Here is a 16,958-nt window from a genome sequence, read left to right as displayed (position 1 = left end):
GCAAAGTCATTTGTAGTTTAGTTGCTGTGTTTTGTATTAACTGTAGTTATTTTAGACTACCCTGTTTGATGCCCATATAAAAATCTATAAAAATTACTATAAAAATCTTAGGCATTTTGATTGACGACAAACTTACCTATCATGATCATAAACAGAATTACAATAGTCCAGCAGGGAAAGCACAATGGACTGTTCCAACACTGGATAATGTTCTTGATCTAACTTTTCTTAACATACCTATCTATGTAGTACCGAAAAGCCTCTGAAACTGGATAACAAAAAACCTGAAAAATAATAAACCAAAAACAGAGATCAGAAAGACACCTTCAATTTTCATGTAGGAGAAACCGAGGGGCACAGAGCAGTTTTAAGAGACAGAGCTGAAAAATACAGATGATGCCTTTTACACAAACTCACAAGTAGAGGTGAATAACCCACTAGGTCACGACTCCTATGCCTTTTGCACTAAAAAATGATGTTAAAACACTTCTCTGTCACTTTCATTACATACAATTATCACTTTTCAGTATCATGTACTTATTTTATTCACCTTTGGTTTTGTCTCTTCCCTTTTTTCTTACATAATTATCAAAGGACAACAGACTGTGTTGGGCCCTAATATACCATTTCATATTGCCTATAGTTGAGAACAGTTGCAAAGCAATTGGATTTTTTAACAAACAGCTTTTTTATTCATCCAGGTAGTAGGTTGTTGGGTTTATTTTTGTTCCATTGTTGCCTCTGGACTTCATGGAATGGAATTTCCTTTCCCTTTTTGTCTGTTTGTCTAAAAGGATTTAAACAGATCCCACAGAGCAATCAATGGCTCCACTTCTACTTTCAACCCTAATGATCAAATAGCAGAATCATAACATATAGAAAAGTAAAACCAAAACGCCATTAACAGTAGCAACAAGAAATTTTTCATTCATTTTAATAAACAGCTTGGAAAAAATGTGAATTTTAAAGTGTTACAGAAACAAGTCATAACAGCATTAATTTTTTTATATATATATATACACACACACACAGTTTAATAGGAGCTTCACAGGACACTAACACCCTTTACTCCCCCTTCCGAAGTGCTCATCCAATGTTGCTATGTATCCTCTACAATTTGTTTTAGGCCAGGAGCTCCATGTAGACTGTGTCCATTGTGGTTCAAAACAAGAATAAGCAAGGGGTGGGGGATTACATTTGCTTTCTGCTAAAGTACAGAGAAAACGCTGCAACGTCTCGACCCCACCGAGTCTGGTCATCTCATTATTCCAACAGAACTCTTTCTTTTCCCTTGAAGCAAACCATGGCCTACCCTGTTAGAACTAGCACCTCCTTTCAGCATTGGCCGATTCTAACAGAACTTCAGTTCTTGACAAATGCATACATGCGGCTAGTACCAAAATGTTTCACACACAAGACCCCTTTGGCATATTTCTTTATACTGCGGAATAAGCTGAAACAGAAGGTACATTGCAAAAAACAAAACAGGACAGAAATCTCAAATGCCAAAACGAAGGATATAAAGGAAACAGGAACTTACATGAAGCAATCCGAAAATCCCGGTCCTTTCTCATAACAGACCACCACTGGCCTACCCACGTCAATAGGAGTCCCATTTCTGGCCCTCTAGCTCTGCCTTGTGCATGTTCAAAATCCAGATCATGTGTCTTTGAGCATTTTTACAAGCTACCAATATACCTTATTACTGAAGGATTAGCCCTGTTTGTTTAAGATTATTCGTGACAACTCGTCTCACTGGAATTTTGGCCATGGCACATTCCAAATCGTTAATTCTTCTTTCTTCTCTTTTTGTGTGGTCCAGTACTTTTAAGAACTGACAAAATCTGAGTCCACAGTATCATATGAAGCAGGACAAAAGCAATGCTGATTTCCAGGAGTCTGTGAAAATAGTCTCTCTTAAGGCTACGAGCAAATGAACTTCGTTTTGTTTTGCTCAGTGATTGATTGTGTGTTCCACTTTGACCTTGAAACCGGTCTTTTCCTACGGGCAACAAATAAAATACTAGACCCAAGAAGTCTTAACGCCCAGCCGTGGTGCCATTTACTTGCTACCACCACAAAACCCTATCTCAAGAAGCAATCTCCACAGGGTCACTCTAGAAATCCCACTGTCTAAATGTATGGCTGCTTCCATGTAGCAAAGGCTGAGGAGGGTTGGTTGGTGCTATCTTCAAATAAAACTCTTTTCTTAAGCAGGTGTAACTGGAAAATTCCAGCCTTTGCCAGGAGTCTGCTCCTATGAGCAGATGTTACCTAGTATGAAACAGCCAGGATGCTACAGCTTCACGATAGTGATATGAATTAAGCTCTGGTAAAGAGCACATTTCTTTGAGTATGCTGAACATGTACATTTCATTCTGGTTTTCACATGTAACAGAGCAGGAGAGGGCCAGAGGTAGTGTGTGTTTAGCTTTTGCCATTTGTAAAGGGACACACGTTCTGGTGCCATGGCCTTAACAGCCTCACTTATGACTTAACAGGCAGTCAGCGACTAACAAGAAGAACATTTAGCCCAGAAATCAGGTTCTAGTTCCCCTTCCAGAGACTAGAATCACACTGACTGTTCTCTCTCACCTGAAATTTGCTCTGCGTGTCAACTGAAACAGTATTAAAAAAAAAAAAAAAAAGCTTCAGTGAAAGTTCTTTAGTTTTGTTGGAACTCTAAAAATAAAGAAAAAGTCAGTTAACACATTCAACACACAGACATTAAGATAGAGGTCCAGTTTCTCTTAGCAGATCTGAAAGGAGTCCACAGCGGCTCCCAGTCGCATGGAAATTAGTGTCAACCACAACCATTTTCCCTTGGCAGCTTAAAACCTTCATGCTGGTCGGAACTCATTCAAATAAACCATTGTACTACCAGCCAGCAAAGCACAAATCTAGACCTTTGAGAAGTTCAACTGAACTCTATTAATAGGTTCTTAACCGCAAGGCCTTCCCACCCCCCCAATGTAAGAGCGCAGTAATTCTTGAGTACAACTGTTCCTAAAAGATCACAGACTAACACTCCTCTGGAGTAGCAGCAATCATGTGGATATCTTGCTTCACGGAGGAGAGGGAAACCACCACCACCGCAATACATCACAAGGAAAAAGGCACTGACCAACAAGTGAGCTAGTATCAGCGCTGCTCCTCTCTTAAGAATTTGAGACCTAGGCTTGCTGCAGGTGGGGGACACAAACGAGCCCTGGCCATCTCATCTCCAGGTGAGTGTGGAGCGACCATTGCTGAGGTTCTCTACTCACCTCGTGCTACCATGTGGCCCTGTACATAATACCTGCAATCGGTCATTTTCTGCCAAGTTCAACCTTCATGCGGTGAAAAGTCAAGAAACTTCCCTGGCTTGGTTCACTCAAAAGCAAGTGTCGGTTCTATCCTGCTACCAGCATGAAATTGCCCCTTCCCTCCAAGTCAGTGCTGAAGCTACAGAGTTTCCCCTTCTCCTGGTACTGATCTAAGTGACATGCTGATAAAGGAACTACCCCTGTTCCCTCATGTTCATTAGACACAGCTCAGATGTGGAAAGCCTTAATGTCACAGGTTTCTGATGCTACCCACAGAACTCTGTTTAACGATGGACACAGCGGCTAAATATTGATTAGGAGCTGGAAAAGGTTATTAGTGTTCAATGCGGAATGTTTTATGAAATGCCCAGGCCAGAGTCATTACGGAGAAACAGACAGACACATCAAGGAGGAAGGGTACTACCACCTGTACATACAAACAGATTAGGCCCACTGTCGGTTACACATACACATATGAACTGCAGGAGAGAGGAGGGAACAAGCTCTGCTCCAGCGACAAACAGGTTTGCTTTTTAGTATTCTAGCTGGTAAATTAAAGTGAATCTGCTCAGGGTCCTGGGACCGCCAGCATTATATCCCAGGCACAGCTGGATGTGGAAGGTAGAGAGATTACCCAAGTTTGTCCGGAAGGCTGGCCCACAACAAACCACAGAAGTCACGGGGCTCAGCACTGCTCAGGTTTTATTCAGAGTCCAGAGAGGGTCCAGCATGCTGAGAGGGTCATTGTCTGCCCGGACCCCTCGAGAAAGCCCCTCCCCATTCTGTGGCTGCAGGAAGCTCTGCTTGCTCATCTTCTGTTTGCCCATCAGGGAGCTGTCCAAGGTGAAAGCCTCTGGCGTCAGGGATGCCAGGAGCTCCAGAGAGGAGGAGGAAGGTGCAATGCCGGCAACTGAATGCTCTGTACTTGGTCTATGCTCTATGCACTCCTCCACATGGTTTCTACTGCTCTCTCCTCTAGGCCCTTCAGTGAAGGGAAGCGACGGTATGGCAGGAGGAGACTGTGGTACTGGCTCTGCACCACTGGCATCGGTGTGTTCAGTCAAATCCAGCGGCTGTATCACGCTACTCAGGCCATTCACAGAATCGTTTGTCAAGGCCTGCTCCGTTAGGAAAGGCACCTGCACACTCGGGGTCATTTCCATGCCAGTGGATGGTCTGATGCTCAGCTTAGCTATGGTAGCCTGAATGGAGCTGATGGGCATGTCCCCTCCTAGCACGATGTCCTGGGGATCCTGTACAGGATAGAGCTGGAAAAAGAAAGAGATTAGTGGCACCTGCAGCAATGGATTGCTATTCAGGATAGTCTTGGAATCCCAGACATGCAGTGGCCCTAGAAATGCTAGTAAGACAGAAAACGTTTGGCCGGTTGGCTGCTTCTAAGAAGCATTTCAGGTTTAGCAGCCAGGAATCTCTTCAGCACCTGCACTTATAAAAAGCAAAAGAGAGCGTTGGCAGTTCAAAAAGGTTACTATAATAAATTTAAGGATGTGTGGGGGCCATGTGTTGAATAATTTACACTTTTCCCAATTTTAATTCTTACATGTGGATCGGGGGGGGGGTTGGATTTCTATTAATAATATATATGAATGACAAGATATAGTCATGTGGTATATTTTTTGTTGTATATGGAAGTGGGAGGGGGTTATATCTTTTTGTTGTATGATATGGTAGATTTTCAAGTGATATTGTATTCTAATTGTTTGACATTTACTGTACACTTGTGAATTATAAAATGAATAAAGAATTAAAAAAAAAAAAAGAAATCAAAATGGCGTTCGCAGTGAAAAAGCCCCCCCTTAAATGTTCCTGCAGTAAGACTGTGCCCTCCGCTCCTTGGTGCCCGATTAGAACCACTGAACACGTATGTTGTGTGGAAATGCATAGGGAGGGGCCGTATACCACATTTCTAGACACATGCTGCCTGATACTCAAAGCAATTTAAATGGCCCTTTCACGACGCTTGTTCAGGGATAACTGTGAATATTCAGCAGCACTTAACCGGATCGTGCTTCTGAGTATCTGCAGTTAGTGCCTAAGCCAAAATGGGATAATTTGTGAGGGGTCTGGGAGCAAAGAAAGCACTTAAATGCCAATATTTAGAACTCGACTGCATAACAAGCTGTCCTATCTCCATGTGCTTCGCCTTATGCAGTTAAGTTGCTAAATATTGCACTTGACCTCGTAAACATTAGAAGTTACAAATGCCCAGACATGGCCCAGCGTTGAATATCCAGGAATAAAGCCAAAACAAACGTTGAATGAATATCAGCCAAAGTTCAACCCAAAACACTTTACAACAAATCAATAAAAAGTTAAATATATTACTGTGATCCATCTGATACACTGCTATTGCTTGTGGAACAGAAGATTGGATGTACCAGTTTGTAGCTTAATAAGTGTCAAACAAAACTTAAAACCAATCCACAAAGAATGTATCCAGTCAAGTAAGTTAAGAGGTTATAAACAAACAGCACAGCACAGAAGCCTCCAACGTAGGCTTGTGTCGAGCCAAGACTTTTATGTTTTTATATTTAAGACAGCCAAGGACCCTTTAAGACCCCTGAGGAAGGCATTTTTATTTGGCCAAAACACAGCCCGTGTTGGGTCATTTGTATTTTAGACATCATTTGGTTTTTATCTTGTGACTCTATAGACTAGTGTCTCGCAAACTTTCCAGCTGGTGGCACACTAAATCCATTGCCCTGGCCGGAAGGCACCCGGAAGTGCGCGGACATTGATGGGATGATGTCACACGCATGCGTGACATCATCGCGTCAATATCTGCGCATGTGCGGAGGCCCATCTGGCCGCGAACCAGTTCGGTGGAGGGATCCGGGAGGTGCGGAGAGACGCCGGCCAGGAGGCGAGTCATCTGCGCCGGCTGACTTCCTACAGGATGTGGCTTTCGCCGCGAGAGGTATGTCCTGTAGGCAGTCAGCCAGCGTGGACAACTCTTCTCCTAGCCAGTGTGTTGCGGCACACCTGAAATCTCAGGAGGCACACTAGTGTGCCGTGATAAAGTGGCATTAACCTTTTGTGGATTGTTTTTAAGATTATTGATTCTAAGTTATTTGGACACTTATCTATAATAATAAAATGCTAAGCGTGCATGCGCACACTTACCCCATGTTCCCTGAGTCCTGATCTGTCGGGCTGTGGCAGGTAAGAGTGTGCATGCGTGCGTCTAAGGACGGCCAGGTAACACGCCGCGACTCCCCCCCTTGCCGCTGACCTTACCCGGCACACCAGAAACCCCCGTTGACCCTCCCAACTGACCCTCCCACCGCTAGATGGCCGACAAACCTCGCAGCTCCAGCAGCATCCCAGGCACAGTAAACACCGCTGCTTCGTGGTCTTCTACTGGCCTAATTTCCTCTGCCGCGTCCCTGATGACGTCATCAGGGACGCGGCAGAGGAAATTAGGCCAGTAGAAGCAGCATGTTTAGTGTGCCTGGGATGCTGTTTGAGCTGTGAGGTTTGTCGGCCATCTAGAGGTGGGAGGGTCGGCTGGGAGGGTCAACGGGGGTTTCTGATGTGCCGGGTAGGGTCGGCGCGGGAGGGTTAAAAACATGATGCTCAGGGGGATGGGAGGCAGGCAGGCTGGCATCGGGGAGGGTGGGGTGGTTTCCATGGAAATATGCTGCTCAGGGGGATGGGAGGCAGGCAGGCAGGCTGGGGGTGGGGGTAGGACAAAGTCTGGAAGATAATGATGGGGACATAGGAAGGAGGTACTGGGGGCACTAAGGACATAGGGGCACTGATGGCACTAAGGACATAGGATGCACTGAGGTCACTAAGCAGGACAGAGGCACTGGGGGCACTAAGGACATAGGAAGGAGGCACTGGGGGCACTAAGGACACAGTACGCAGGCACTGGGGGCACTAAGGACATGGGAAGAAGGTACTGGGGGCATTATGGACACAGGAAGGAAGCACTGGGGGCACTAAGGACATGGGAAGAAGGCACTGGGGGCATTATGGACATAGGAAGGAGGTACTGGGGGCACTAAGGACATGGGAAGAAGGCACTGGGGGCATTATGGACACAGGAAGGAGGTACTGGGGGCACTAAGGACGTAGAAAGGGGTACTAAGGACGTGGGAAGGAGGCACTAGGGGCACTAAGGACATAGGGAGAGACACAGACAGAAAAAATGACAGACAGGCAGCGTGCAAGGAGAGAGAGACAAAGAAAAAAAAATACCCAGACAGACAGACATCTACTCTAGCACCCGTTAATGTAACAGGCTTAAAGACTAGTTAAACTATAAACTGGCACATCCGATCTTCGGTTCCACAATCTTTTGTTGCTTCATTTTCTTTGTGGAACCTTTTGCAGCTATTTGGACTTTGTTTTGTCTATTGCTGCCAGGGGGAGGTTTGACTGGCCCCATTTCATGCACTGCGTACCATACATGCAGGAATCCACCCCCTGGCATTCAGTGCAAAGCATGTGTGTGTTTGTGTCCGTCGTGGAAGGAACATGCATTTCCCTCTCAGTGTGCAATGCAGGCTGCGTGAGTGTTGCCCACCTTGTGTGCTATGCTGTTGTGAGGTTTGTTGGAGGACAGCGTAGTGACCCCGTGCCTCTGCAGAACTTGTTCCACGTGCTTCAGAATGGCTTCGTAGCAAAACTTCAGATGCAGCTGAAAAGGAAAGAGAGATTCAGACAGGCATGTGCACAGGACTCCTCCATCCTGACTGCATTTTACACTTCTCCCTCTGTATTCGCTGTGATAGGGGATTAACAGAACCGCAAATACAGAAAAACCGTGAATAACTTTTTTGTCGTTTCTATTAAAAACTATCATGAATATGGTGAAAAACCACAAAGAACATGGTGGGAAACCTGGCCTGTTCCTAAAGGAGAGGCAAAACACGGTGAAGAAAGTGCCGGGAATCGGCGATTTTCTCTGTAAAAACTTGGAATCAGCTATTTCTCTCTGCAAGCTGATGTAATTTGGGGGGAGGAGCCAGCAAGCTAAAAACCGTGAACAGTCGAAACCGCGAATGCTGAAACCGCGAATATGGAGGGAGAAGTGTAAACTGATTTCATGTATTAAACTTAACATGATGCCTCCTTCTTGCAAGAGCATTGAAGCAGTTTACAAAAAGCCTTTTCAGAAAGCTCTGTTAAGTCATCTTACAGATATGAACCGTTTCTGTTTCCACCTGCCAGATTATAGAGAACATCCACCTCGGGCCATGAGAACCTGAACGTCTACAGACCGCTTTTAGGATGACAGGAGTCCAAAACAGAAGTCCAGTCCTCCTAATACATGCGCCGCGAGATTGGCACGCACACTGCTTCTACCTTAGGCAAATCCCCAAAACCTGACCAGTTTCTGGTTCTCGAGGACTGAATATGTGCACCACATAAGCTATTTATCACAACAGTGGCCCAGATTTCAGACTTCCATTCTGTGGATAGCTGGATAGAGCAGTCTAAAGGAATCTCCTGAATGGGTTAGAACAGTTTTCCAACTCTGTGCTGGAGGGCATACTTAACCGCTGTCAGTCATTTTCAGAATATTCATAATTGGAACGTCGGCGTCTGCACACGTGTCTTGTGCACAATCACCGTGGAAAGACTGAAAATCCAAATGGCCAAGTCAGATCCCAAGTACCTGGCAGAATTCCAGCTCCTCTCTAATGCCTGTTCATACAAGGGGTTTGCACCTTCAGTGGTCTTACTTTGAAAAATCGGCAGATACTCGAGTCCTAACTGTTGGGTAATGATGCTCCTTTACTCCAAAAAAACCATAAGTAAATTCCAGGAATGCCCCCCCAATCTGCCCAAGCCCCCCTTTAGGGTTTGCACCTAAAATTTCCACATTATGGAATGCTCTCCCCAATAATCTAAGACAGGAAAACTGCGTGTCAAAATTTAAATCGAAGCTTAAGACGTTTCTGTTTAAAGATGCTTTTGAGGTTTAAGTTGAGCTGGAATCTTTTTTATTACCACCTGCTCCCTTTTGTGTTATCCTTCTTCCCTTTTTCTTATAATAATTGTAACTTTAAGACCTTCTTCCCTTTTGTATCAGGTAGTGTTACCATAATTTTTGGTATGTTGTTACAGGTATAGCCTGTTTTGGATAAATACAAGAGCCGTCTTTTATTGATCATGACAGGAATCGCCATCCAAATGATCACAAGGAACTGGAAATGTTATGACAGACTTAACTACACATTATGGTGGGCAACTGCGTGTAATACATAGAAATATGAAAGAATGAATGTGGAATGTTTGGGTCTTAGCAATACATTTAATAAAGTATGGAGCCCATTGACTGCATTTGTTAACATACAATAATAGAGATATATCTTTTATTTCTTAGATTTCCTTACACATCCAGGGTGGGGGGAGGAGAGGGGAAAGTATTTGGAAGAGTTTAAAAATATTTAAATATAATATTGTAATAAATAATATGATTTAATATATTAATAATTGGGAGGAGGGGGGGAAATGGATGTTTTCTTTAATGTGTTAAAGTTATATTAATTGTAATACACTGTCAAATTAATAAAGAATTAAAAAATAAATAAATAAATAAAAATGTGCATGTGAAAACGTTCAAAAGCAAGTTTTGTAGACGTACCCACCAACTACCTTGTCTGATCATGGCAGAATGAATTCCCATCAGTTGAGCCAGTTTCAGGGATTCCTGGTTGCTTAGCTGATGAGGAATCCCTTTGCCAGGATCAGCTGAGCCACAGATCTCTTCACCCCTTCCCCTATCATCTCCTCTCCGCCCCCCCTTTCCCCGTACCTTCAGATGAGAAAACTGCAGTTAGGAAGCTCCCTCCCTCTTGCCTACAAGGCCATGTGCTGCAAATGATGGGGATTCCCCCTCTCAATGCATCTTGGGATACAGTGGGAGGGGCCAAAATCCATGATTGGCTCAAAATCGCTCATCTTGCCTCAACTAAAAATTGTGCATTTTTTTTTATTTGGTTCCAATTTTATGGAATAGTTTACTTGTAGAATTGAGAAAGGAAGAATCTTTCTTAAATTTTAAAAGACATTTAAAGGCCCGTTATTTTCAACTGGCCTTCTCTCATTGATAGGACTTGAATTCATAAGAACATAAGAAGCGCCATCTCCGGATCAGACCTTCGGTCCATCTAGTCCGGTGATCCGCACACGCGGAGGCCCTGCCAAGTATACACCTGGCTTACCCTATAGCCAACCATATCTCTATATGCCTCTCTCAAGGAGATATGCATCTAGTTTGCCCTTGAAGCCTAGGACTGTCGATTCTGCAATAATCTCCCCTGGGAGAGTATTCCAGATGTCAACCACTCTCTGTGTGAAGCAGAACTTCCTGATATTAATCCTGAACTTGCCCCCCCTTAGCTTCATTTTATGTCCTCTTGTCCGTGTCAAATTGGACAATGTAAATAATCTTCTCTGCTCTATTTTGTCGATTCCTTTCAGTATTTTGAAGGTCTCGATCATATCCCCACGCAGTCTCCTTTTCTCAAGGGAGAACAATCCCAGTGTTTTAAGTCGATCCTCATATTCCAGTTTCTCCATACCCTTCACTAGTTTAGTTGCTCGCCTCTGCACCCTCTCCAGCAGTTTTATATCCTTCTTTAGGTAGGGAGACCAATGTTGGACGCAGTATTCCAAGTGGGGTCTGACCATTGCCCTATAAAGCGGCATTATAACTTTCTCCGATCTACTCGAGATTCCTTTCTTTATCATGCCCAACATTCTATTTGCCTTATTTGCCGCTGCCGCGCATTGTGCCGACGGCTTCAGGGTCCTATCTATCAGTACACCCAGAGTTGCACCTGACATTCTGTACTCGTATTCCTTATTTTTACTGCCTAAATGCATTACCTTGCATTTCTCCACATTGAACTTCATGTGCCATTTCTCCGCCCAGTTTTCTAACCGACACAAATCGCTCTGGAGTTCCTCACTGTCCTCCTGCGATCTGATTTCCCGGCAGAGTTTTGTGTCGTCTGCAAACTTGATGATCTCACTGGATGTTCCGTTTTCCAGGTCATTGATATAAATATTAAAAAGGATCGGCCCAAGTACCGAGCCCTGGGGTACACCACTAGTCACTTTCTCCCAGTCGGAGAACTTCCCATTTATGCCCACTCTCTGCTTCCTATTTTCCAGCCATTTGCCTATCCATCTTTGTATATCTCCCTCTATGCCATGGCTTTGTAGTTTCCTGAGAAGTCTTTCATGTGAAACTTTGTCAAATGCTTTCTGGAAGTCCAAGTATATTATGTCCACCGGCTTTCCACCATCAATTTGCTTGTTCACGGTCTCAAAGAATTGGAGTAAATTCGTCAAACACGATTTCCCTTTCCTGAATCCATGTTGACTGGGTTTCATCAAGTCGTGTGTGTCCAAGTGCTGAACTATGCTATCCTTGATCAGTGATTCAATCATCTTGCCGGGGACAGACGTAAGACTCACAGGTCTATAGTTGCCCGGTTCTCCTCTCGATCCTTTTTTGAAGATTGGCGTGATGTTCGCTTTCCTCCAGTCGTCTGGTATCTGACCAGTTCTGATTGACAGGTTTGCAAGTTTTTGCAATAACTCTCCGATTTCAACCTTCAATTCCTTCAAGACTCTCGGGTGAATTTCATCCGGTCCAGGGGATTTGTCACTTTTAAGTTTGTCGATCTGGTAGTATATCTGATCTAAGTTCACTTCAACTGTGGTGAGGCTGTCCTCTATTTCTCCTGTAAACAATTTCTCCGCTTCAGGTATTGTTGAGGTGTCCTCCTTCGTAAAGACGGACGCAAAGAAGGAATTTAGTTTGTCTGCGATTTGTTTATCTTCCTTGATGTACCCTTTTCTTCCCTTGTCGTCCAGGGGTCCCACTGCCTCTTTTGCAGGTTTTTTCCCTTTTACGTATCTAAAGAAGGGCTTGAAGTTTTTAGCCTCCCGGGCTATTTTTTCCTCATAGTCCTGTTTTGCATCCCTCACCGCCTTGTGACATTTCTTCTGTTTATCTTTATGTTTGTTCCAGGCTTCGGTTGTCTTCGTGCATTTCCATTTTTTGAAAGAGTCCTTCTTTTCTTTTATGGCTTCCTTCACCTGTATGGTAAGCCATGCCGGTTCTCCTTTGCCTTTAGTTCTCCGATCTTTGGAAATCCTCGGAATGTAGAGATCTTGTGCTTCTGCAATAGTATTTTTCAATAGGCACCATGCCTGATCGACTGTTTCAAGTTTGTCCACCATCTTCTCGAGTCGTTTTGTTACCATGGCTCTCATGCAATCGTATTTACCCTTTTTAAAGTTTAAGGTGGTGGTTAAGGTTTTGGTATGTTTCCCTTTCCCGATGTCAAGTTTAAAGTTGATTACATTGTGATCACTCGTTCCCAGTGGAACCATGACTTCTACTTCTGTTATCGGTCTGGTGAGACCATTTAGGACCAAGTCCAAGGTGGTGTCTCCTCTTGTCGGCTCTTTTACCATTTGCTCCAGGAAGCAATCCCCTAGCACCTCCAGGAACTTGGCCTCCTTGCCGCAATTGGAGGCTCCTAGTTTCCAGTCTATTCCTGGGAAATTGAAGTCTCCCAATATAACTACATTGCCTGTCTTGCATACTTGTTTGATTTCCTCCATCATTTCTGAGTCAGTGACCTCCGCCTGTCTTGGGGGACGATAGTAAAGGCCAATTTTTGTATCTGCACCATTGTGACCAGGAATTTTGATCCAGAGGGACTCCAGCTTCTCTTTCCTGTCTGTTGTAATCATTCCAACAGAATCTATTCCTTCCTTAACATATAGGGCAATACCTCCACCTTTCTGTCCTTCTCAATCCCTTCTATATAGTTTGTATCCCTGTAGTACTGTGTCCCATTTGTTTTCTTCATTCCACCATGTTTCTGTTATGCCAATGATATCCATGTTCTCATGTCTTGCTATCGTCTCTAGTTCTCCCATTTTGTTTCCTAGACTTCTAGCATTTGTATACATACATCTAAGTTCCCTTTGTGTTACCTTTTTGGACCTTCTACTCTTGGCTGTCCTTACAGTCTCATTTACGGTATCCTTTACTGCTCCTGTGTTGTCTCCCATGTTTGCTGTGTGGTCATCCCCTCCTGTGTCTGAGTTGTCCCTTCCTGCTTGTTCTCTTTTGTTGGCTGTGAGGTCGACCTCTCTTGTGTATGAGTAGTAGTCCTTTGTTTCTACGTCGGGGCATCCTGTTGTCCGTGCCATCGACCGGTGGTCGACTGTCGGCTTTCCCCTGTCCTTCAGTTTAAAGCCTTCTCTATTGCTTTCTTCATGTTGCCTGCCAAAACTCTTGCTCCTTCCTTGTTGAGGTGTAGTCCATCCCTTCTGTAGTACTTGCTTTTTCCCCAGAACGCCGTCCAGTTGCGCACGAAGTCAAAACCTTCGTCTTCGCACCATCGTCTCATCCAGGCGTTGATCACTTGCAATTCCCCTTGTCTCTTTCCATCTGCTCTTGGTACAGGGAGGATTTCAGAGAAGGCCACCTTCACCTCCCTGATCTTCAATTGTCTTCCGAGTGAGCGGAGCTGGCCCTTCATCTCTTCCCTGTCATACTTCCGCCCGCTCACATCATTTGTTCCCACGTGGATAAGCACAGTACTTCAATCTGCATTATCCTATTTTATTATTTTATATTAAAGATGATATTAAGTATTTTGTATTATAAATGTATGTTAATTCAGTTTATTTTTGTCGTTCCTATTTTTAAATGGAGTTCTTTTCATTAGTTTGATTGGATTATGTTGTTTACCGCTTTGATCCTATTTGGCAAATTAAGCGGTATATAAAGATTTTTAATAAACAAACATATCAAATAGAAATAAACTTGAAACTTGATTGTTAGCACCCAATTATCAGCAGTGATTGGCTTGTTATTCAATTAAATTGTACATGAAAATTGGGCACAAGCTCAAATTTCTGCATGCAATTTGTAGTGCCATATAAAGAATTAGGCAGTATGTGTGGCCTTACTAAGGCCAGTAAATAACAAAATCTCACACAACGATTTTAATGGTTTTACTGATGACAGACCCTCAGGAGGTACCACCGAGATACTCAAAGTTTTTTTTATTGTATCTGGGCTTTACGCACCAATTCCTCACCGGGTCTTATTTAATTCATCTTAAATATCAAATTTTTATCGTTAGAATAAATGAAGATGTTGAAATACTTAGCTTAGTTTATGTTAGTGGTCTAACTCTCAGGGACTATCGTGCCAACATGTTTCACCCGAAGGGTTTTTTCAAGGCTAATATCTCTTCATTTAGCTTTCCGCCGTATTAACAAGGTCAGTTCATCTCCTTATGCCTCAGACTTTTTACCCTGCTATACTGGAGTAACAGTATTTAATAGATATAAGGCACCATTTACATCCCAGTTTTGCAACTGCCAAACTGAAAAGCATTTCCTGCTTTTTAAGACCTGTTAGAAAGCATCTGATGGTGCATTAAACATGTAAATGTTTATTATTTTTATATTTATTCAAATAAATACTGCCTTTTTTGGAAACGTCAAAAAAGGCACCAGTTCTTACAATACTCATTCTGGGTAACACTGCTGTTTTACGTATGCCCTTCATGTGTCTGGAGTCAAATATCACTTCAAATCAAAACGATACAAGTCTGAAATGAAGACAGTTTTACTACAATATAAACCATATGCCACCTACACTTAGGGCTCCTTTTACGAAGGTGCACTAGCGTTTTTAGCGCACTGTGACAGGGACCTGCGGCTGGCTGAGCGGAGACCCGTGCTCAGTCCCACCGTCACAAAAGTCAGGATGGCTATGTGGTCTTATTCCCAATTTCCCTTCCCCCGGTATCTCCCCAGGCATACCAGAACACTTGGGAAGGAAAATAAGACTGGTTTATTAGCATTAAAAAAAAACAACCCACTAATAATTTCTCTTTGTCAGGATATCAGGTTTTCAGGATTTTCACACATATAAACCAACAGGAAAACAAAGTCCAGCAAAATACTTTGCAAAAGAAATTCACATAGTCCCACTCTGTTTTAGCAAAACTACAGTTCTCTGCAACCTGAGCAGAGCTCACACTTCTCAGTTCAATTGCCTCTGGTATGGCAGACAGGTTTAAACCAAAGAAAAAAAAACATTTCATTAAAAAAAAAATGGTTCTCTTTTTTCCCCAGCTCTGACCTTAGCAAGGCAGGCTTTTTGGCTATGTCAGCTTCCAGCCTTACAATGTCCGTACTGGTAGCTTTTAAACAGTGCAAAGTTTTCTTCAGAGAAAAAAAAAAAACATTTAGCAAAAAGTTCACAGGGAGCACAAATGTTTCTTCCCTGGGCTTTATCCTTATCAGTTAATTAGCTTTAAACAAGCCTTTCACACAGTTAAAGCAACAAGGAAAATCATATCAGCTTCAGTCCTTTCACAAAAAAAAAAACATTACTCACAGTCCTCCATCTTGTCACACTGTTCAAAAGTCCATGCTTTCCTCAGCATTATCCGGCAGTTCAAAAGCCGGCTGCCAGTCCACATCTTCCCCTTGTGGGTCACAGACAGCCTTCTCTGAATCCAAGTCCTGCATTTCAATATCAGAAACTTCTACCCGCTCCTGCTTTCTCTCAAGCAATTGTCTCAGCAATTCCAGATTTGGCTTCCTGGGCTGGTTCCTTCCTCTTTGGCTATGTGCTGCTCCCCCCTCTAGCAAGCAGGGCTGCTCCCTAAAGTCCCGTGCTCCAGGGCCCCTCCCCCTCCCCCTGGCTGGGACAGGGGAAGATTTAAAGGGACCTGCACACAAACTGGGACTCAGCTTTTACAGCCTTTAAAGGGGCAGTTTTCCATTTTGCACTTCTGAATAGGTTCTGTCTTTCAGGGGTTCTAAACCTTCCCTTTCTAAGCTGCCGGTAGGACAAGACTCATATTCCTGAGGTTCAGGCTCGGGACTGGCATGGTCCCTGTCACAGCACGCACCGGATTAGTGCGCACTAGCTGAAAAACTACCGCCTGCTCAAGAGGAGGCGGTAGCAGCTAGCGAGTGAGGCATTTTAGCATGCACTATTCTGCGCGTTAAGGCCCTAAAGCACCTTCGTAACAGGAGCCCTGTGTCTGGAAGAAACAAGACCCCCTTATAGTTTCAAAATGCTTTGCAATTGCTCAAACATTGAGTATGACCTTTGAAAGTACATTAGTATAATGGGCTTTTTTCTTAGTTAATTCATAATTTGTGTTCAAATTGTCCTCCTTCAACCTAGACACAATCACATAGTCCTTGACACCACTGAGCTGTTGCCTCAATGAATTCTGGGGGTTTCAGTAATTAAGAGCTCAACCGTTTTGCGAGCTCAATGCACTAGAGCTCCATACTGTTGAAAAATAAAATATTCCGAGGTGTCTCAAATTTCAGGCAGAAGTTTCTGCTACAGTAGGACCTTTTTGGGGGTTATTTGGAAAAATGTTGGGAGTCCCTCTTTTCCTGGACATTTTCACCTGAGGGGAGAAAAAGACCTCAGAGGCCACACCAGAGATCAACATTTAAATGTCTCAGCAGACTTGGCTTGATTTCTCTTCCATGGGTCATAAAATACTTCCAGAGCCAATTTTTTAAAATATGATTTTAAAATTATGTCAACCTTGAAGATTACACTTTAGTTGAAGGAGTATAATGCATGAATGGGTGTAC

The 16,958-nt window shown here is 43.5% G+C and overlaps 1 protein-coding gene across 1 annotated transcript in view; it reads right to left on the bottom strand.

Moving 5' to 3' along the window:
* Nucleotides 1–918: 918 nt before the first annotated feature.
* The window catches only part of PTPN23 (protein tyrosine phosphatase non-receptor type 23), a 190,485-nt gene continuing 174,445 nt past the window's right edge, over nt 919–16,958 (bottom strand). The window contains exons 24-25 of the mRNA XM_033931921.1: nt 7,858–7,971; nt 919–4,573 (exon numbers count right to left, since the gene is read on the bottom strand). Coding sequence (XP_033787812.1) covers nt 4,001–4,573; nt 7,858–7,971 — 687 coding nt within the window. The 3' untranslated portion in view covers nt 919–4,000. The remainder of the gene's footprint in view (nt 4,574–7,857; nt 7,972–16,958) is intronic.

Source organism: Geotrypetes seraphini, chromosome 2 (assembly GCF_902459505.1).
Source record: "Geotrypetes seraphini chromosome 2, aGeoSer1.1, whole genome shotgun sequence".
Lineage (NCBI taxonomy): Eukaryota > Metazoa > Chordata > Amphibia > Gymnophiona > Dermophiidae > Geotrypetes > Geotrypetes seraphini.
The sequence above is the reverse complement of the archived record's forward strand: the minus strand, read 5'-3'. Positions and strand labels throughout refer to the sequence as shown.